Source organism: Temnothorax longispinosus, chromosome 3, assembly GCF_030848805.1.
Source record: "Temnothorax longispinosus isolate EJ_2023e chromosome 3, Tlon_JGU_v1, whole genome shotgun sequence".
Lineage (NCBI taxonomy): Eukaryota > Metazoa > Arthropoda > Insecta > Hymenoptera > Formicidae > Temnothorax > Temnothorax longispinosus.
In genome coordinates, this window is record NC_092360.1 from 20,476,641 (window position 1) to 20,498,790 (window position 22,150).

The 22,150-nt window shown below is 37.0% G+C and overlaps 1 protein-coding gene across 1 annotated transcript in view; it reads left to right on the forward strand.

Moving 5' to 3' along the window:
* Nucleotides 1–22,150, forward strand: part of Ec (ubiquitin specific peptidase echinus) — a 51,527-nt gene that overhangs the window by 19,715 nt on the left and 9,662 nt on the right. The window contains 3 exon segments of the mRNA XM_071773707.1: nucleotides 11,403–11,495; nucleotides 20,559–20,693; nucleotides 21,690–21,854. Coding sequence (XP_071629808.1) covers nucleotides 11,403–11,495; nucleotides 20,559–20,693; nucleotides 21,690–21,854 — 393 coding nt within the window.

Here is a 22,150-nt window from a genome sequence, read left to right on the forward strand (position 1 = left end):
GTTTTCTCCTCTCGCGCCGGAGACTTGCGATGCGATCATGGTTCCTCTCGCGCGCGCGGTTAAAATGCATGTCAGCTGTATTAACCTATCTACCGAGTGCATGAAACTCGTCCTCCTTATGTCGTTGCAAAATAACCCACTTCTGCTATCTGCCGATTTTTCTTTACGCTATTTCGCGATGATAACGAGAAATGATTAATTTTTCTAGAAATAAAAAGACAATTGTAGGATTGGTTGAAGATAGTTAAGGCTCTTGGAATCTCGCCGCGATCATGTGAGATCATGACGTCAAAGGCGATAAATGACACGCTGAGAATTCTAAATAAAAAGATATTTGGATGAAAAAATATTTCAGTTCGCTTTAACACACTTATAAAATATTCCGAAAACCGTCTTTTTCCCTTGACAGTTAGTAAACAGCCGTAAAACGAATGTACAATACGAAGCCTAGTCATGCAGGCTTGCGCAGACGCATGACTAGACTTTGCACATTCATTTTACGGCTGCTTAAACTGTCAAGGGAAAAGGATAGTTTTCGGAAGTAGATCTAACATATTGCCGCGGCGAGTACCTACTCAGGAGCCTCAAACCAAAAGTATCAATCAATTAAATATTTCAAATATTTTTCATTCGTTTAATCTGATTTCTTATGGACGCCGCAGAATGGCTTAGTGCTTCTCAAAAGTCGATTTGATTTACGTCACATTAATATACGACGAATATTTGTTACGTGCTCGGGATTGACGAGCAAATACTGGAGCGGATACGTTCACCGGGAATTCCACGTGAACCGCGCACGGTTGCGCATTGCAAAACCGTTTTTGCGCAAGTTCCGCTCTTTCGCGCATTCAATTCAGACATTTTCTCGATATCGTCTTGCTCGGGCTAGGGCATTAAATCAAATGATGATTTCGCTTTAATCTCGACATCCCGCCACGTGCGTATAAACGTCGCCTCGTTGATGCCGCCTCGTGGACGGCATTCGCCATCGTAACAGCGTAGAGGAAACCAGTTTTACCCTCGCGCGCTGCCGCTCTCTTCGCCTGCTCTTCGTGGCATTTCGTATTTTTTTTTCCTTCTGCGCCGTAGTCGTTGTCGTCGTCGTTTTCTTCTTCTTCTTATCGCGGTGAACGGCGCACGTGCGGGTAGCACCTTGGAAAGTCGAGAGACTCGGCTAACACTTCGCTTGAAAGAGGGGGAAAACAATAATGGATATCATTGAAGTCTCCGAAAACCGACTGGTGATAGAATTGTAACTCTTGTTCACGTTGCTTTTCGAATTTCTTTGGGGGAAAAAAAACTGCTGATGGTCATTATGAGATAAATGTTATTAAATATTATATTAAATATTGTTAGAAGACGGTAAAATCAGAATTTTCTTGTTTTTTATTGTATAACTGTACTTATGAATGACTTCTGACACTTTTTCGCTACTTTAGTAATTTATATTTCAAATTGGACCACATTCCGCGGCGGGATTCAATTTTGCTAGTCACAATCTTTTTAGATTTAAATTGTCAATCAGAGCGTTTGATCATAATGATTGAGCACTTGTCGGCTCGATGTAATCAATGAGTTTGTCCTTTTTCTCGGTGATAATTATGCTGATTGCCTTGGGCTCGTGGTCGGAATTCGCCTACTGAACCTTGTAGGAAGCGATCGAGCTGCAGGTGCACGCTGATGCAGTGATTGCACTTTCCCCTCACCTTTATACTGTATACAATTCGACATCAACATATTCTTCTTACATTAGTACTTATTTTCATTCACAGTTATAGCACGTGCGTGTCACTTCGATGTGGTGTAATAAACGACATCGGTATGGTATACACGTACGCATTTTAAATTATCACAATGTTTTCTTAATTCGCGGTACAATTACGATCACTGTGTTAATTATTGAATTATAATGCAAATATTTTGATCAGAATATGTTTACGAGAAGATTGCATTAAAGAATTGTCTCGTGATTAAGAGGGCAAAATTTTTAGAAATAACGAATAAAAAGCGAAACTAATAGAGAAAGTATTGTCATGTAATAAAATTTTCATGAATAAATCGTAGACGAATGTGTAAATAACATAATTTTATTTATAGAAAAATAATGATATGTCGAATCTTATTTACGGTGAGAGAACATATCGGATGCTAGCGGTTTCTTTTCAGGTTGTTACCTTCTTGTGGGAAGTGCCCGTGCATTCATTTGCTTAACAACTTTCCGGAAACGACCAAACCAGGCGAGCTATGCAATCTCCCGGGTCTACAGTTATAGCAAACCTCTCGCATATGTATTTCGTAAGAATCTGGTCATCTAATCTATCTCGTGATGTTTGTGTTTTCTTATCAAACAGCAAGGTTCCATCAATTCTCACAAGCCGAGTGTTTTCCTATATGAAAAGTGGATTTACATTTTCCAAAGATACGTATATATCTTTTATCATTACTATCCTAATATGTGCAAAACAAATTTATTCCCGATCCATTACATGTATGTTTTACACGAGAGAATTCTCAATGAAATAATCATATCACTTCTATTTGAAAGATTCATGAGTTGCGTTTTGTAGCTAGTTAAGATTATGTATTTCTCTCTTGCGATATTATCGGCAAAATTTAAATGCAAAACTAAGAGTTTACTCATGAAACGCTTTATTGCAAAATATATTTTTATCATGATTCTCAACAGGAGGGAAAGGGGCATTTATTTTCTCTTTTTATTATCTTCGAGCAATTAATTCAAATGCTCTAAAGTGCCCCATAATTTTGCAAGTTATTTTTTAAAGAAAATACAGTTTTTGCAAAATTCTCCTTAAAATAGGACGTACGATATTATCGTCGTTCTTCTGTTGAGAGCCTTCTCTCACGCGACAACGAGGCAGCTTCGATCTTTGTTTCAACTTTTGGATTCGCCTTTTACGATCTAGATTCTGTTGGATGCTGTAACGACACGATGGCGGAACGAATACGGATCGTCGACGGGGATAGCATCGTCTTCAATGAGGTTGCATAAATCATGGGAGATGAGCAGTCTCTACTGCCGTGCTGGCATTCTGCGCTCGGCGCGTTTCACGAGAAACCCTTTCCTTTCACCGTCCGATTCGATCACGAAGATCGAGAATGCGTGGCTCATCTGCTCCGAGGTTGACATTTATTCGCCGCTTCGTAGCTCGACTCACTCTCTCTGCAGCTCGTCTTCATAATTTCAAATTGGTCAAATTTAAAATTCAGATGAATATCCGTGTTAAAGCACAGATTTGTCAGAAAAATAAGACAGTTAATTATTAAATAATTAATTTTATTTCTCTAATCAGCTTTCACATGTAATTTAAATCTGAAATTAAAAAAAGCGCGTTAATAATGATTTCATTCATAGCGCATTAATAATTATTATACTACACGTAGCCTTGAGAATCAGGATTGAAAAGTCACTGACTAAGAGTTTTTATCGTAATTTTGCGATAAAACCAGCTTAAGATTTCTCTAAGCTGTCTCTCGTGTCGCGCATTCGAAATTGAACACCCGGGTGCAATTGGAGCTCGTCACTTGCGCCAGCATCATCTCGCCGGATGTGTAAACAGTTTCTCGCATGTGGGGTTAAAAGCGGGTCTTCAGCTACGAAAGTCACACATCGCTGAATACGAATGGATGATCGTTGGCGCTTCCTTGATCGTTGGCGCGCACCTGAGACTCCGCTTGATCCACCCCGGTTTTAACAATTTAAGGCGGGACACCGACTTCAGGTTGTTTAAAATGGCAGCAGGTAGTCTCCGTCGACCCTCACGTCGAGCACGAACACTTTTATACCTGTCCCTTTGTACCAATCGGCTTGGGGTAGCCTTCTCTTCGGTATAGTGTCCTTTAAGTCGTCACGAACGCAGCCGAATCTTCGTTACACCTGCGCTCTGTAGTTAGTGCATTTGAAAAAAGCGGAAAAGGTTCCCTTATTCCAATACGTAGAGTTTGCAAATGCAATCGTTGGGTTTTGGGTTGATTTTAAATTTGTATGTTTAAAGATGGCAGAATTATAAATTTATTATTAAGAAAATATTCTTTTATAGAATGGCAAATGGGCTGCCACCTGCACTGCTTTAAAAGATGGCAGATGCAATGGAATCGTGAAACCCTTACAGGATATGGAAATATGTTCTATTGAAACATATGAAAAATATGATAACTGCGTTCCAACGAAAATATTGTGTAATTGTGTATATCTAACAGTAAGAATTAAATTCTTCAATTTGACATTTGGAATCAATCGTGATGAATAGAAATCAATCAACGATGAATAGATTTTATTCGCACTTCAAGTACTCCGGCGTTTTTTTCTCGCGCTTTCACGCCTACGTGAACATTTTTCCGGTGGGAAATTAACGTCCACCGTGAAGTTGTTTCATGCCTCGCCTCGAACAATAGGATCTTATGCGATGCGTTTGGAGGGGCCCGTTTACCGATGCAAAGTGCGATGATTTAAGAACATCTTCAAATAATGAACTGCTGACATTTTAACGAGTAATATTCTTTGAAAAGCTCTTTTCGGAATAATCTTTGTTTGCTATGGAATTGGTTTACTTTATCGTAATGCGTAATAATTTCTATTAAATATGAAATAAGAAAAAAAATATTTTTTCGTGTTTACGCGGAGAAGAGAATATGTGTTTCTTTATATTTATAGAACTCAACATAAAAATTTTTCTGAAGCCGTAAAAATTGTGGATAACATATTTCGCTGCACTTTTAGATATTATTCTTAACTCTCTTAAATTCGAAAACGCAGGCAGCAGTAATAGTAAAACGTAGAATGTTTCTTCAAGGATCAAAGAGTGTGTTGTTTCTGAAAATGTTCAAATTGGAGAAACCTTCCCTTAAATTGGAGAATTTACATACTGCGAATGAGATTTACAACGGTCGTCTTTGTCCTTCGGTTTCGTTTTTCCATGAAGGAAGTTCCGTATTGTCATTGCCATGATCCTCAAGTGGAGTCTGGAAATCTTCAAACGCCTCTTCGCGAGTCGCTTTTGTGTAGAATGTTTTACGCTGATTAAAGTAAACCAATACCATGCACACGTACAGACCCAATGCAGAACTAACACACATACACACGGAACTTTGAATACTGGCATCTTTTCACTAATATTATCACAAACTTTGTGAAGGTGCTTGCTCAAAGAGATAAATATACATTTTTTTTAATACAGATTATAGTTTTGTTTTTACTATATACAAAATTATGTTAATACATCTCTCTTTTATTTATCCTAATAAAACTCCTTTCCTCTAAGAGAAATGTAATCAAAGTATTGTGATGCTTTAGTAAAACTTGCTATCTCTTGTTAAGTCCTTAGCAAATAGCGGCTGAATTACAATAATTTTACTGAATACACAATTAGTTTCTTATTAATCTAGCTCTTACGAGATAGAGCATCCGTCTACATTGTATGATTAACAAAGAACATCGGCGTTCGGCTCTTTTCTCTGTGTATGTGTTGGGTATTAATAAGTAAGAATCTGGCGCCATGCAAATACAATACGTTCGCGTGGGTGTTAAATAAATCAACCGATGATCGTACTTATACGATCAATTTGCAGGTAAAATGTTTCAACTGAAGGATCATAATCGGTCTGTTTATTTGACATGCTGCCAATGATTTACATCGCAACATAAATAATACTGATTGCGGCTCGACCAGAATATCGTCCTTTTTCAATCCTTACCGAACAAAGAGCTTGACATTTTTACACGCGATGCTGTATCACGCGTTCACCGTGCTCGCGGTTATCACGTATCCAGCGTGAGCATAGGGATATGGGACAGTTTAAGGTATCCATGTGCGCAATACAACTGCGCTACCGGTGGGCCTATATGCACTCTGTTGCAATAACTGGTATCGTAATAACTGCCTTTCTTGCTATTGTGTGTAGGCACTCGAAAAAATTCGCACGCGTACGTATCGATTGCTATCGAAGGCATATGCAAGCGCGTTATTCTGTACTGCAAAAAGAGATTCTCGTGCTGCACTCCGCTATTGTGTGGCAGCGCGCAACTCGTCTGCCAACAGCTGCTCTCGCAGCATTGCAGCTAAAAGACAGTATTTTTGGACGAATATTGTAATCGTCTCGATAATTATTGTAGCGGATCATACTTTTATGCTAAAAGAACGTACCCTTTCTTTTTTTATCCGTGTATGAAATGAACGTTCTTTACATATATGTGGAATGTCGGAAAAATATACGTTACGTTTTATTATATCTAATTAATAAGGCAAATGGTAATCTACTATCTCCGTGAGAATATATTCTTTTAAATTCATTTAGGCCGTCCATCATACGTCGGACATCGGACTTATACGAGTGCCACTAGACCTGAGGGGAAAGAGAGAGTTCCCAAATCGCTCGTTCATTCTTTCCCGAATCAAATTGCGTAACGATCTCCCGTAGCAGTGTAGCGTAACGTAAAACGTTGTCAGTCCCATGACTCCCTCTCCTCTATCCGTCTCATTCGCCATTTCCCACTCTTTATTTTTTTCTTCGTCCCTTTCCCCCATACCGATCCTCTTCCGCGGCACTTTGTGTTCGTGCTAGCTCCCCTTTCCGCTCCTCTGGAAACCTGGTCGCCTCTCCCACTCTGTAAAGCCGCTTATCCTCTCCCCGTCCCTTGCTCGGAGCCGACTGACCCCGGGCCACGGAGCCTCTCACCCACGCTGCAGCCTCGTAGTAAAAATGGTCAACTCTTGTGTAGACTGTAGTAAATGTGTTAGGATCGGATCGTCATGGTGTTCTATTCAAACATAAATTATTTTAGATGATAATATTTTTACAATAACTTACGTTTACAATGTATCTATTTATTCATTATTGGTACTTTATTTTTTATTATTGTCTTGTCGCTCATGTAATATGTTAATACGTATTTATATTACAAAGATATAATATATTAAAATTGATATATTATGCATAATTTTTTTATAATTTACATAATTATACATATTTTAAAAATATAAAAGATTGAGAGTTAACATTTATTTTTTGTTTCGATTTGTACGATCTTTTGATGATAATTTGTAAAAGCAGCTTAAGACTATAGATACGATACAAACTCATTTTAATGAACTAACTAATAAAAATTCACGTTATGCGTTATATAGTATATATTTATTAAAAAAATTGAAATCAGTACTTTTGAACAAATTCACGCGGACAGTTTTCAATAGTTTTTCAATACGCGCTGAGAAGAGATGCGTCCCTGTGAGGCCCCGAGCATCGTACGCTGTTACTACAGCGTACTATACTATACTACAGCGTACTATACATCGTACTATCATACTATAGATACCTGTGGGCCCACGACCGCGTTCACCGGGGCCCGCTCGTTTTCTTACCTGCCCACAAGAGTCCCGCGTAGCGCTGCCATCGGTGTTGAAGTCCCCCGGCTCCGCTCGGGCATTGTTGCATCGACGCCCGCTTAAGAGAGTATCCTGCGCGATCGCATCGCGCGTCTTGCGTTTCCTCTTTTATTCGGGATCTAGTGTGTAATGTACAGTGTAATTTCATAATCGACGCGATCGTCAATGATTTTGCGAGTGTTCCGCCACGGATTTTCATGAGGAAGTAACGGTGACCGCAAATTGGAGCAAACCAACCAGCCGCTATGAAGCAGGATCAGAGGCCGCGGAGACAGGCCCTCTTCCAGATTGCCAAGGTTTGGTCTCACGGTTTCTCTTGTCTCTCCTAGTATTTTATTTATTACTTATTGCTCTCGGTTTATCATCATTGGAATCGGCAAATGTCGTTAAATCGTTGCGGGTCGATACGCGTGCGATAATGTATATACCGTTATATCTATTCTACCCCGCGGGGCCCCGTGCCGGAGTACCTGTTGATTCCCAAAGCATCCGCGGCGTATAGATCATCTTACGTCGATATTCTTGCACTGTGGGGAAGAAACGTGACAATTGACTAATAATTTATTATGTTTTTAGCGCTTTAACGATTTAAATTGATGTGTTTATGATATGTTGACAGATGACATTTTGACTGGACGATGGTGCGATATATAATGTTGAATTTATTTTTAATGTTATATTAAACTGTAAATTATTGTTTATATAAAACAATTCAAAGTACTTATACAAAACGCTTTGCGATAAAAATAATAATATTGCAATTAAAATATTATCTAATTTAAAAGCGCTCTGAAGTTACGTTCTATACTGAATTAAATGAGTTTCTTTAATTCTCCTACTTATTTAACAAATATTATTTTAATTTCTCGATATCTCTTTTTCAATTTGAAATATTGCAAGATAACATAAATATCTGCACTTATGTACATTCCCATTGCAGGAAGGTATAAGGTCGATCTGAGGGCGTGGTTCTTTAAAACGGTGGATAATTTATTTAATTTTCCGACGATAGCGGTTTCTGTTTGTTGTGCTGTAGAAAATCCCGTGGAATGCACAATGCGCTTTTTTTCTGCCATTAATTAACTCGACCCAGCGTGAACCGTGCGACTTTATACAGCGGTCTAAAGTATGATGCCGATTTTTTAAGTTCATTGCCAAAACGAAGAATAACAATTTAACTCTTTGATGAAGTAGACATGTCATAAATTGGCCGAAAAGTTTTGAATGTGGTTTCCCAATTATTTGAAATTAAACATTATTTATCGAGTATATCGTATAGCCAATGATTTTTAATTGGATACAATGGAATTTCATATATTTATAAAAAATTGTTTAAATATAAAAATGTGTATAATTAAATTTTCGATATTTTTATATCCATATTCTTTTATGTAATAAATTTTGCGGTTGCAGAAAACGCGGTGAAACGATATCGCGTAGCAGCCTGATGTTTCTTGTAATTCTTGTTACATATATGATGGATGCAATAATGGATCACTTATAAAGTTATAAATGATCACTTATAAAGTTTTAAATTATCGGAGCGCGGAGCAAGACGAGTACCAATATTGAAAAAACATTTTGCGCTATGTGCAGAAGTAGTCCGTATAAGCTTCGTAATAGTAGCACCATGGAAAATATCTCGCACGATCGTCACGCAGCGGTAACTAGGTATTTGGAGCACTTTGAAATTCTCATCAGACACAATTCATGCGATCGTTCTTGAATTTTTTTCTTAACACGCCTGGGTGAACAGTAAATTATGCGAAGAATGGTGACGAATGGTGATTTCAGTTTTAGTTACATGCTAATTACATCTAATTATTATTGCTTTATAACATATTATCAATAGATAGATAGAAAGTGATTAAAAATTTCACGTTAGTATTATGATTATTATTTATAGTATTACAATAAATTTCGATTTTCTTATATCTTTTTTTATATTATATATATACAAAAATATTTATATTATAGCGATACATAGAAGAATATAGATATAAAAATATTGAAAATTTAATTATAGGTATATTTTTATATTTTTTAAATGTTTTTATTTAATTACATGAAGTTAAACCATATCCAATTACAAATCACTAGCTATACGATACGTTAGATAAATAATCGCTGGATTAATAAGCATTAACAACCGTTATATTTGAGTCTTTCGCAGGCTTCTGCCGCTAATTGGTTTGTGCATTGAGTAGCAAACCAATTAACAGGTATCGAGTACACTTGAGACGAGTGTGCTTTATGAAATTATAACCTTGCTGAAGGGAAAAGAGTGTAATGCATAATCATTATTTACGGTATAACTAATAACAACAATGAGATGGAAGAATAGTACGCCTGCGTTAATTTACTTACAATTAGAAATTAAGTTTATTAGAGGAGGGAGGGGGAGAGAGAGAGAGAGAGAGAGGGAAAAGTAGAATTTTTGGTTTCATAATTTTATGTCAAAAATAATAAAAATATAATTATAATATTATATTATATACATATATCTAATAATATTATTATTAGACAAAATAGAGGATTATAACTTTTATCAACATTTATACAATTTTTTTCAAATTTTTTTGTAAGTACCACTGTCAGATATTATAAACGATGACACACTTCTTTCCCACTTATTGTTAGTTTCAAGAATTACATCCGTTTTCCAAAAGGATTGCTTGTGCTTTTCCATTCTCACGATTCTTTCGACATACCACAAAAATATTTCCTGCAGGGATATCGGCCTTTCGTGATGAGTATATTTTATTTCGCGATGCAATAATAAAGATTACTATGATTATTATGTTATAATAGTCTTGATTAAAAAATTATTGAAGTTATAACAAAATTAGTTTTTTCTTATTAGGGGAGGACGGAGGAATAGAGGAACCACGGGGTAATAAGAATCATCTTAAAATAAATTGACTATCGCGCGTTACAAATCCGAACTCGCGTGTGAGTAACTCTTATGGAACACTGCTTCCTCCGCCATTCGAACATTTCATCAAGCTCGCTTTGTTTGCCTGGGAAAGTGCATGTCGTGTTTCCGGTCGCTCTGTTACAATTTTTATCGATTTTTTCTTAGCAAAAAGTAATTTTATTTTCCATTAATTGAATTTATTTTTTCTTTATTGTTAAAAACATTTCAAATTAAAAAACCTATTCAATAGTTTTTCTTTTAAATTAACGACAAAAAATTAGACTAATGGGGTCATTCGAACTAACTCCAATGGTGTAATTTTAAACAAAGCGGTAGATATGTGCAATACATTCGTAGAATATGTATTATTTTATACAAAAAAATGCTCACGTTCTTATTCTAATACTAATATTATAAACATTAATATTATTTTCTAATTTATAGAAATCTCTCTTGTATGATTATTAAATTGTTAAAGCGGGAAGTTTTTTAAAAAGGTATAAATTTATTCTCTAAAAAGTGTCGAATATCGTTTCGCATCGTGACACAAGAAAAGAGGAAATCATGTTCCGCTATGCAGGACATGGGCACGGAAATTGTGATTTACTTTCCCCTAGTATAATAATGCGCTCGCATTGGGTTATTGTCGTATATGGCTATAGATCGATGCCATATAAGGTTTCGACACATTTACATTTTTGTTTGTGTTACGTGTACACCCACGTGCTACCTTTCTCGACTCGGTACTGTACGCTAATACAAAGGATACGATAAATTCATTCAAAATTGATGTCAAAAATTTTAGTCATGTCCCTGCGCGGGCTGGTAATATAATAAAACCTGTAATATAATGTTAAAAAAATACGTTCTATAACATTACAATCGTCAGATATAAGCGCATACAATTATGTTGGCTTATGTAAATTAAAAAAATTTAGATGGAAAATATTATGTAAATAGATATAAGATTTCGAATATAACTCTTGTTAATATATGATATTTATACTGTATCCGGAGAACATTTTTACTTGGAAAAGTATAATTTAAAAAACTATGTTACGATATTTTTTATATTTATTTTTCAGGTCTTGTGGCATCTCGACATTTTTCGCCGAAGCTTCAGAGAGCTCTCCGGACATGCATGCATGCGAGAATCCTGCATTTTCTGCGCACTTAAGGTAAGCAAATCAAAATTGCGGAAGAAGGTAATTCCCTTAATGTAATCTTTTATTCTTTTATATGTGATTTGACAAATTCAAAGAATCTTTGATGAATACGCAGAGAAGATGTTTATGAAACATGCTCATCAACAGCATCTCTCTTTGTTTCCCCCCTTAATTACAATTACGATTGATAACTGTAGTTGCGTGCAACGACAGATGTTTTGAGCTGTTGTTTTTATAATATGCTACCTTGACACTTTTACGTATCGATGAGCTCTGGCGGCTTAGTGTTCTAGCAAAAGGAAACAGTACTTATAGGACAATTTTTATACAAAGAAGAGATTGTGTGCGAGTATTTTTCCAGATAAGTTTTACGCTATATGAAATTCAATGAGAATCATCTTTCGAAATAATCCCACGGTAACAGCGAAAATGGGGTGTGCCCAACAGATAAAATGTCTTGATACTTTACGCGCGAGGGAGCTTATTATTTTCCATTCAACGCGCAAGCTATTCCCTTCGCACGTATATATTAACCTGTGATGCAAACAAAATTTATTCAACCAATAATCACAACAGAGGTGTTAATTTTGCATCGATGTGCTTATTATATACTGTAATTTTTCTAGTTTGCTATATTATTTAGCTTACATGCATATTTTTAAATTATTATTATTATTAAAGTATTTTAAATTATTATTTTTAAAGTATTATTATATTTTACACAATTCATATAATAAATATGCAAAATATTAACTTTGCGAGTTTTATGTAATAAGCCTTCTACGTAATTGAGCCTCGTTTATCGTTAATGCCTTTTAATGCACGAATATTCATACACAATACGATTAAGAAATGTTTAAATTGGAATGGGAAGGCATATACATTTTTAATATAAAATAACAGCATGAATTTATTTGTCTTCTTTCTCTGCTGTTGGGCGGATCGATAATAAAAGCCTTCGACTTTATTTGCTATTATATCATTTCTCTGTCACGTTCTTCGCAATCATGTAGAGATACGACTAACCATTGTAACGGGATCGACGCTCCACGGACAACGAGATGTTTTCGTTCGTGATTGGCGAGGAGCGCCGCGCCGCCACGACTATAATCGCGCGTTGGTCCATCATCGCAAGCGTTGTCTGCTTTTATCGTGGAAGGTCAACTGTTTCATCTAGCACAAAAAGGAAACTAGCTTCAAGCTGCGATGTTAGACGTCGCGCATTTGAGGCTACTCGAGAAGTAGGTGGAAACGCAAGTTCCTCACCGATCTTCTCACGGGGTTAATTAGCAATCTTGAGAGTTAATTGCTTCAGAGGCGTATAGGGGTACCGGGCGCGATTCGCAGGAACAATTACCGGTCGGAAGAACGTGTACGCTTTGTTGTTACCAGAGATTCGTCTTTCAACCGGCGCAATTTTGCCCAAAATTACCGCAATTCGAGAGCAATTCAGCAAAGCTCATTTTCTTACTGTATAGAGAGGGCACGTTACGGCACGAGATATAAACGTTGCGCAATTTTCAGAGAATATATTAATGTGACAATAATTATGCGATTTAAATGCAAATAACATTTTTGCAAGCGTTACATTGTTTTAATTTTTACGTCAGGTGTAAATTGCGCGCATCATTATTTATAATTGGACAATTTAATATTAGGTAACGTTATTTCAACTTGGAAACAAAGAAGAATTTGATGTATTTGAGATAATAGCTTTGCCGAGTGAATTTGGGTTTCAATATGCCTTTCGTGTCAGAAGCTATCGTACGGGTAACTTTTGGGATCCACCCTTATACGCGGAACGATCCAAACTAGAAATTATATCTCCCATGGACGATCTACCTGTTAGTGGTAGGGGAGAAACAGGTTTTCATGCTACATTATTCACGCTGAACATTTTTCAAAATAAATGTCATGATATCTTTGCAAAATGCTTTTAGACGGCTTGTTATCTCACTGATAACAAGTTTAAGATTTCCAGATAATTATGTCTACAACGTGCAAAAAGATTAAAGTAAGATTAAGTTTTGTCTGTAAATAAATTTTAATTTTGAATATATTCTTTAAAATCGCAATAAGTTTATTAATCTGATTATAAGCGCTTAATATTAAATTCTAAAGATTAATTATTTTTAGATTGAACAAACTTTCTACAAATAAAGTTCTGGAAAAAAAAGTTACGTTATTGCATACCAATATGATGATTAATATCACCCTACGAAGAATTTAATCCAAATGAAATACCTAAGATGATTCATCAGGAATGCGTTTTGGAGGAAGGGAGGATGGGAGTGAAAGTCCTTCGATGTTACGAGAGGACCCTTTGCCTCTCGCGATACTATCTTTCCTGCTTGTAAATTTTTAAGAAATGAGTATGTTAAGAATATTTTTTCTAGCAGTATATAAATATCTTGCAATTTTTGTTAAATGTGTTTGCTTGAATTAACTTATAAATATTTTAACTTATTTGAACAAGTGCAATGCTTTCAACGTTACATTATCGGCGAACGGAACTAAGTTACTCTGTCTGAGTTAATCAGGAAGGGAACAGAATTTTTAATGTTGCGCAAACAATATAACTTAGCTTTATGGTTATTCAAGAGGCGATAGTTCCCCGTAAAGGATTTCCTGTTTATCTATTTGCATTTTCTGAAAAGCCGGAATGATGTTAAAAACTTATATAATCGTTGCATTATGAGAATTCAATTCCGATGCAGCTGTGTGATATGAACCGTACAATAGCTCTAATGGCACAGATCATATCGACAGTGCTCAAGCATAATTCTTGTATCTTTGCATGTTTCTGAATACAGTTAGTTGTGAGATGGCGATGATAATAGGTGACTGTGGGCATAATTAGGAGAGTGCTCAATTAAGAGTATTCGCTGGTAGTGTCGTCAAACAACAACCGTTATCTTAAAAAAAAAACATGCGATAGATCTTGCAATCTTGCTGAAAAGACGCGATTTGTAACACTTTTTTTTGCGCGTCGCGCGACAATTTGTGGTAGAGACACATTTACAGATTACCACTTCGGTTACGGACACCTGACATAATTTCCTGCTATTATCGGATCATTTCCGGCCGCCGCTAATAGTTCCTTTGAACCCGCGTGTCGAACCACTCAAAGTCGAATCGAACTACTAGTTTTCGATTTTCTCCTTTAACTGCATTTTTTAATATTGAGATTTAATAATATGTTTTTTGTTGCTTCTTTTGTTATTTAAAATTAATACGGTTTGGCTATTCTCCCAAAGAATATTTTGAGGAAACTCGATTGCTGAGATTTTCCATACGACAAGATTGAAAGTGTATAGGCAGAATAGGTTATCGTTTAATACTCGTTAAAAGTCGTGTATTTTACAAGCAAACTTAACTAGATTTACATCCTGTCTCGTAAACGAGGGAGGAAATGTTCCAAGTCCTTGTACGTAAGTAGCCACGTTACTTCTTTTACGCGACAGTGCCCACACTTCTTGATTAAATAGTATCGCCTGGATTTAATAGATACAATTTCCTGTTTGGTGCGGTTGTATGCGTGCGTGTGTGTGTGCATGTGAAATGAAATCCTTCGCAATATGCTATGCATATTAAATAAAGTATCTTAGTCTAAGCATATTATTTAATTCGTTGGTCTTCTATATTTTACTATTAAATCTCTTGAGAATGTTCTGTATTTTAGTGATCCGACTTTGACAAGCGGGGCAACAGTCATCTTTAGCTCTGTGCATTGTAGAACACCTGAACGCGCGAATTTTAGACGATTTAACTCGCTAACTCTAAATGTTTTTAATTAAAAAACTATTGTGATCTCAATATTTTGGTAATAAGATTTTTATTTTAAAATGATCTCAAGAATTTACTTAAGTGTTGTTGTATTTTTATGAGACATTCTGTATAGTGAAGTATTAGATCGTTTATACCTCTATTACTCTTTCTCTCTCTTATCAATATTTTATAATTTTTATATATACATATATTGATATGAGCAATATCCTCATACTTACGTAAGTCCAACTAAGTGAGCGTCAGGAGTGGAATGCGGATGCTGGTTGTCCACGAAGATGATGAACTTGTTTATTCGACTAACAATATTTATTTTATGATTGTATAAAAGACATCAATTTTTTCTTATTCTTAACAGAAAAGAACCAGCGCAATGCATAAATATTATGAATGCTTGTTGTGCTTCCATATGAATAACATCGTATTGTTTACGACGGAACCATTTTGAGTACGCGTCACTATAGTGGCTTCTCTCTAAACGGTCTTTTAGGATAAACGCTACTATAGTTTTTCTGTGTCTTAATAGCTGTGTTTTTTTAGACGAAATTTTGCGGTTGAACTGTGCGTGTAGCTCTGTAACCAGTTTACTCGTAGTCAAAGGGTTGATGCATTCTATAACTCACGAAATGACACAATAAGTCACAAAATGAAAATACAGCAATACGATACGCTGTACATAGAAAAGTAAACTTCCCCTGAGTATCAAATCATTGCACCGTTGCAATTTTTTGCAATGGCAATAAAAGAAATCAATATCTTTGCAAAAACAATGATCGGATAATTTTTCCGATTTATCTTCCTCTGAAGATCTGAAAGAGATAAATCTAAAGAACGAAGGTTGTCCAAATCTTCAACGAGCTACGGTCCTGGCTGGGCTGCTGTGTGGTTCAGGTTGTTCAGGTAGATAGGTGAGCGTAGAACAGTTAAACGGGTGACGTCATGGATTTCTTGGATCTATCGAAAGGTGGGACGGAGCGAGAAAGTGGATACTGTATGGCCCCTTAGAAAGAAGAGGAAGACGAAGAGAACCAGACGAGAGGGGTGGGGGGTGTCCGCCAGCATACTGCGAGTCGCTGGCTTCAGGTACGGGTGCACGGCGTGCACGGCGCCGCGTTCAGGTAGTTCCGCGCTCCTTCTCCACCGTTTCTCCGCGTGCGATCGTGTGCTGTGAAACTGCCGCGAAGCTGTGCGAAGGAAAGCGTTTTCATTCTCGCGCTTCTTGATGATCCGGAGCGTAAAGTGGTTCGCGAGGAAAGAACGTGCGCGACGGGATTGTCTACTTCCGTGACGGTGTTATAAATATCCTTTTACGGCAGATGGATATAAGTGTTGCATAGTTAAGCAATAACGGTAGACGGCGGTAGAGTATAGCTATGTTGGAATCTTCATTGGATATCGAGATACGAAGATATGGAACAGTGATGGTTGCGAAGGAAGAGAGTTGCTTCTAATCTTTCTGAGAAGCGGCGGAAGGAGAGGAACACGTGGTATGTCGAGGCGCGGAGCAAAAAAGTGGTCCACGCTAACATTTGATTCAAACATTTTAACATTCGATAGAGTAATTTCGTCATCATTTTGGAAAACTGTACATTTATGCAAAGCTATTCTGCGTTTGGTCTAAAGAAATGACATAAAGGGATCTTTATGTTCATCAATATCTTGAAGATCTTCCAAAAAGATTTTTTATCGCACAATTATTTTGAAACTAATCTTCCCAGACGGAATAGGCGAGTTCTCAGAGAATATTCTTCGAGATCGCCGAGAACTTGCCACTTTGGGGTCGAGATGATATTGAAACCGCGAGCTTATCACAATAATGCCAAGTTTGCGAATCGGAAAGGCGACATTGCCGGCTAAACGAGTTTACGTTTTTAATCGAGCCTACGATTCATCTGGCAACGGGTTCTGCCGGCATATCCGGTATGCAATTGCTAGATACGATTCTACCTCCGTTCTTTACGAAGAGAAGCATCTGCCTCTCTGACTCTCGCCTGGCTTGCTCATCGTCAACCTTCGCATCTCCTTTCTTCGTGTTCTTAAACGTTCTCTCGTTTATCTGATCCGCCGCGATTGTAGCGTTATTACTCAAAGTTACGTCGCAAAATAACGCTTGCGGCATTTATCGCATTACGATAACGTTCAGCAGTCTCGAAAATAAAGAAGAAAGGACATTTTGAAGATATGATAAGAATTGTACAGTAAAAAGCGATCGTCGACCCTAATTTATCTTTAATAAAACACAGCTATCGTATAGCTTAAGGAACTACACGAGGGCGCAAACAGGAAAGATATAACGGTGTGCATTATCGCTTGAAAAAGAAAGAAGATCGACAAAGGGAAAATACAGCGTAAAGTTACAAGACAAATATACGAAATGATATTATCAGAGGAGCAAGTAAAGTGTCGCGTGTAGACACGGCAAACAACGCTATCGTACCAGAAATCCGTCACGAGAAGTTTTCTGTCGAGTGGAAGTTAAGCATTTATCCTTATCCGGCACCGGAAGATACGTCATTTTGCACGCGCGATGTTTTTATTTTAATTTTGGAGCGTATCGACGTTCGAAAGAATTAATAAATCTTTTTGCCGCCTAATTTTTAACGTTTTGAAGATGACTATCATGAATCATAGTGTGCAATAAAGAGACGATGACATTTACGTCTCCAACGTAACATCGAGCGTACGGAAGATGTAAAGATGTTGAAGTGGATAAAGGTTCGTCAGAATGCGTCGACGACGACGACATCCACGTCGACCCCGCTGTCACTCAAGCCTCATCAGAAGATAAAAAACGATGAGGTGAGAGTTAAAATTGAAGATAAAATCGAAGAGGAAGGGGAGGATAGCGGTATGGAGAAAGAAGACTTGGTTTGCAACGTTGAGCTGACCAATCTGAAAAAAGTACGCTTATACATCATTGATCTCTTCATTAGTTTAGAGAGCTGCGTTAGAACACGTTTGAGACTCGTGCTCTTAATAGCAAGAGTGCTAATTAATTTAGTTTTAATGAATAACCGATAATGAATTTAGTCATTAAACTAATTACCTTAAGACAATACACACATATGGTTTCTCTCAAATTACTATAGACCGTGGCTTGAGAATGCTTGATCGTGTGAAGGCGTCTATAGAGACACGTGTTAGTTATAATTTTTACTCTCTCTTCTCTCTACACAAAAGCAGATGAACGTCGAAGATTATTAATTCTGAAAGTTATTTATTTTTTTTTAACAGCTTTTTCTGCGCGATAGATATTATGTCTTGAGGTACTCTCTATTAAGTTTCGAGAAACGCGCGGCCAACATTAATGACCGATAAGGCACCGCTTTCGTTCGACGAACACACTCGATTTAACACAATATCTGATACGTAAACGCTGAAACCGGCTGGTTTCTTCTGCACCAGGCGCCAAACCTGTCTCGAACAGGTGCCACGTTCTCTTCTTCACAGATGCACATGGACATGCCGTTACCATCATCGCTTTTACGCCGATCGGGCGACTCGTACCACATCTGTCACTACTGTCATTACCGGTAGACAGTTAGTACGCGACACGCGGTTAACTTTCATTGAGGAATATCACTTTAGACGCGAATTGACGTAGTAGCGTATTAAATTGCCGCTCAGACGTAACAGAATGACTAATAGCGCGAATTCCGATTGAATCATTGAAATTCATCGGAAAATCTCAGAAATCGATTCTGCCTTATTATTCTATTATTCTATCGATTTTTGCTTATCATTTGGCACATTTATCGAACTCTCTTTTGCGAATCGTAAAACCAAGTTCACAACTCGCATCGTGATTCGCGTGGTACACTTTGAGTTGTTTCTTCTTCCTTTTGCATCCGACATTTTTGTCGAAATGCTGCGTTAGGCAAGCACCTTGAAGCGCAGCGCGCGCCGACTTTCTACATGTAATCGCTACTTACTAATCGCGGGAGGGTGGGATTAGTTACGAAACCTACTAGTAGAACCCGGCTGCCTGCTGGCGATAGGTCGCAAATTACGACCGGTCCGGTACTCCTACTTGACCTCTTGCCATGTGTCACAGCGGCGTGGCATACGGCGACCGATGTACAGTAAAAATCAAGATAATGTATGGTCGATGTCCCATCTCGCGTATCTCATCGATTCCAAGAACTTCGCTCACCGCCGTCTCATTGCAAAATCGCTTGCGTTTCGTAAAATTATCTATGCACCGTGATTATCCGGTAGATATGTTGATTAGGGAAATGAAAGAAGCAGAGCAATGCGGTAGGTTTAGCGTTACAATGCGATTTTATCACAAAACCAACGGTTTTATCGGCGGTGATGTAATAAGGATTAACGTAACTTCGTGCAAGAAAATTTAGATTTATTCCTCTCTCTCTTTTACGTTTATTTGCGAAATGTTTACAGAAAATCTGTCTGCAATATTATTTAACATTTATATCAATGAAGTTCACATTTATTTCTATTGTGATTTACGGCTTTAGCTATAAATTTGTTTATAGCTATATTATTTTATTTCTATCATTTCTATGTAATGCAGCTAGAATTTAAAAAGTTCTTGTACCGAATGAAAATTATTTTGCTATCTAAATATATCGCGATATCAAAACATTTTAGACATTAACTGTTGTAATAGAATTAAGATGCAGCTATAATTTTATTTTATTACAAATTTTCTATTAATATATGTAACGCAGCTGGAATTTAAAAAGTTTCTATATTGAATAAAAATTATTTTGCTATCTAAATATATCACGATACCAAAACATCTTGGATATTAGTTGTTATAATAGAATTAAGATGCAGCGTTCTTTCGACGCTCGCTAAACTGAAGCCGACCTCTTTATTTTCCATAATACGATGAAAATTTATTCCACCTGTTGATTCTGTTACTGTTACATTTTCATATTCTATATCTTGCTCGTCGCTCAACTTACACCAGGATGACAAGGCTAATAGATATACGTACGAGAAAATATCGAGTTCAATGAGTGCAATACCAATGAGAATCAAGTCTTTATTTGAGCCAAAAGGGAGCTCTATGCGAAATATTATATTAATATCAGAATATGTTTTACATCATTTACTTGTGTTATACATACACAAAAATAAAATTATATATTTATAATGTTAAAATTTAATATTTGTAACCATGACATGTCTTTATTTATATCAGAACGGTATTTATTATTTGTTTCGCGAACTCTCGTCGGCGCGGCGCGTTCACGACGCTCGGCGGCGAGATCTCGTTTGGTAGCTCGCGCATTAAATCCTCGTCACATTGTCTTGTTTCAGGACCTGTTCTCGCAGCTGCAGTTTTCGCAAGAGAGTGCTCTGCCTCCCGATACGTTGCGCCGTGCGTTGGCCGAGAGCTTTCTCGATCAGCAGAGGTTTCAACTCGGTTTTATGGACGACGCGGCGGAATGTTTCGTAAGTGCCAATTATTTTGGTTTTTCCAGATGCCTTTACTGATTGAAACAGCGAGATATTGATATACACGTAATTGCAATCTGCCAATTGGCAATCGATCGAAAAGCGCTGAAACACACTTTTTTATTCATCACTTGCGATAGATTGCGTTTTCGATTGCTGAATCGATTTTTATGCTTCTCTTTCCGCATTAATTTAATTTTTAAATTTGCGCTACGTGAAAAACGGAAGGTAAATAATATTTATATATCTTTCTCTGCAATTAAGAAAAAATTATATGTCATGTATATTTAGAATAGAAGGAGAAGAAGAACTTTCCTGCTAATAACATAGAAAGTTTTATGACGTGGAAGGCCCAGATTACTAAATGCAATAGAATTAAGTCAAATCAAGGTCTTTCCCTCAGGATTTTCTCTCTCGCTCTCTGGCGCAGACAGAATCACGCTATTTTCATTATTGAATATTTCGAGGCTGATCGAATGTTTCTAATGATGCCTAGTTATGTACGAGATTGGACTAGCAATAATGATCTTAGGTATAATATGCCTTGCAAATACCGACAGCATACTACTTTCTCGTTTGCACAACAGTCACGTTGGACACTAGTATGCTCGTATGTATGTCAACACTGGTCGGCTGAATAATATCAATGCAACTTGGATACTTACACAACGAAAACGTACAATAGATGCAAGGACAGTAACGTAACCGTGGCGGCGTACCGTTATTCTGCATATTCTCAAACGCAGGATTTTTATCGGCATTTGCTAGCTGACGTACCTTTTTTGCGTATTAAGTTAAATATGGGAGGTTGATGACCCCATAAATTATTTTGTAATAAAATTATATGCTTAATTTTTATGAGAAAATATCGGAGATGAATATATCTGCTTTATGTACGTTTAATTTGACCTTCTAAAGACAGGAATTGTAATAGAAAACATGAAGGAATGCGCGTTTCTAAGCTAACATACAATTTCTTTTTTCGATTTTCAGGAAAACATTCTCTTACGTATACACCTTCACATTGCAAGCGGCGAGGCTGAAGACATGTGCAGCGCGAGGCATTGTGTACCGCATCAGAAATTCGCCATGACGCTCGTCGAGCAAAGCGTCTGCGGAGTTTGCGGTGCAACGTCGGAGCCACTGCCTTTTACACAGGTTCGTGTAATTAATATATCATGCTTTTCACATTGCATGTGCTTATCATATATTGCTACATTATTATATAAAAAATCACTCAAGAAGTATCGCGTTCGAAAAATGGAAACACGGGCGTCTTTCAATTTTTTGATGACTGGCTCATTACAAAGTCACAAAATTGAGATCGTGATTTTAGAGAGAATATATAAAAATGAAACGTAAAGATATATTATTTTCGTTTCTGAAGTGAAACGCGCCAAATTGACATTCGATCGCGTCTTCGAACGATCTTTCCGTTTTTCCTTCCGTTTACG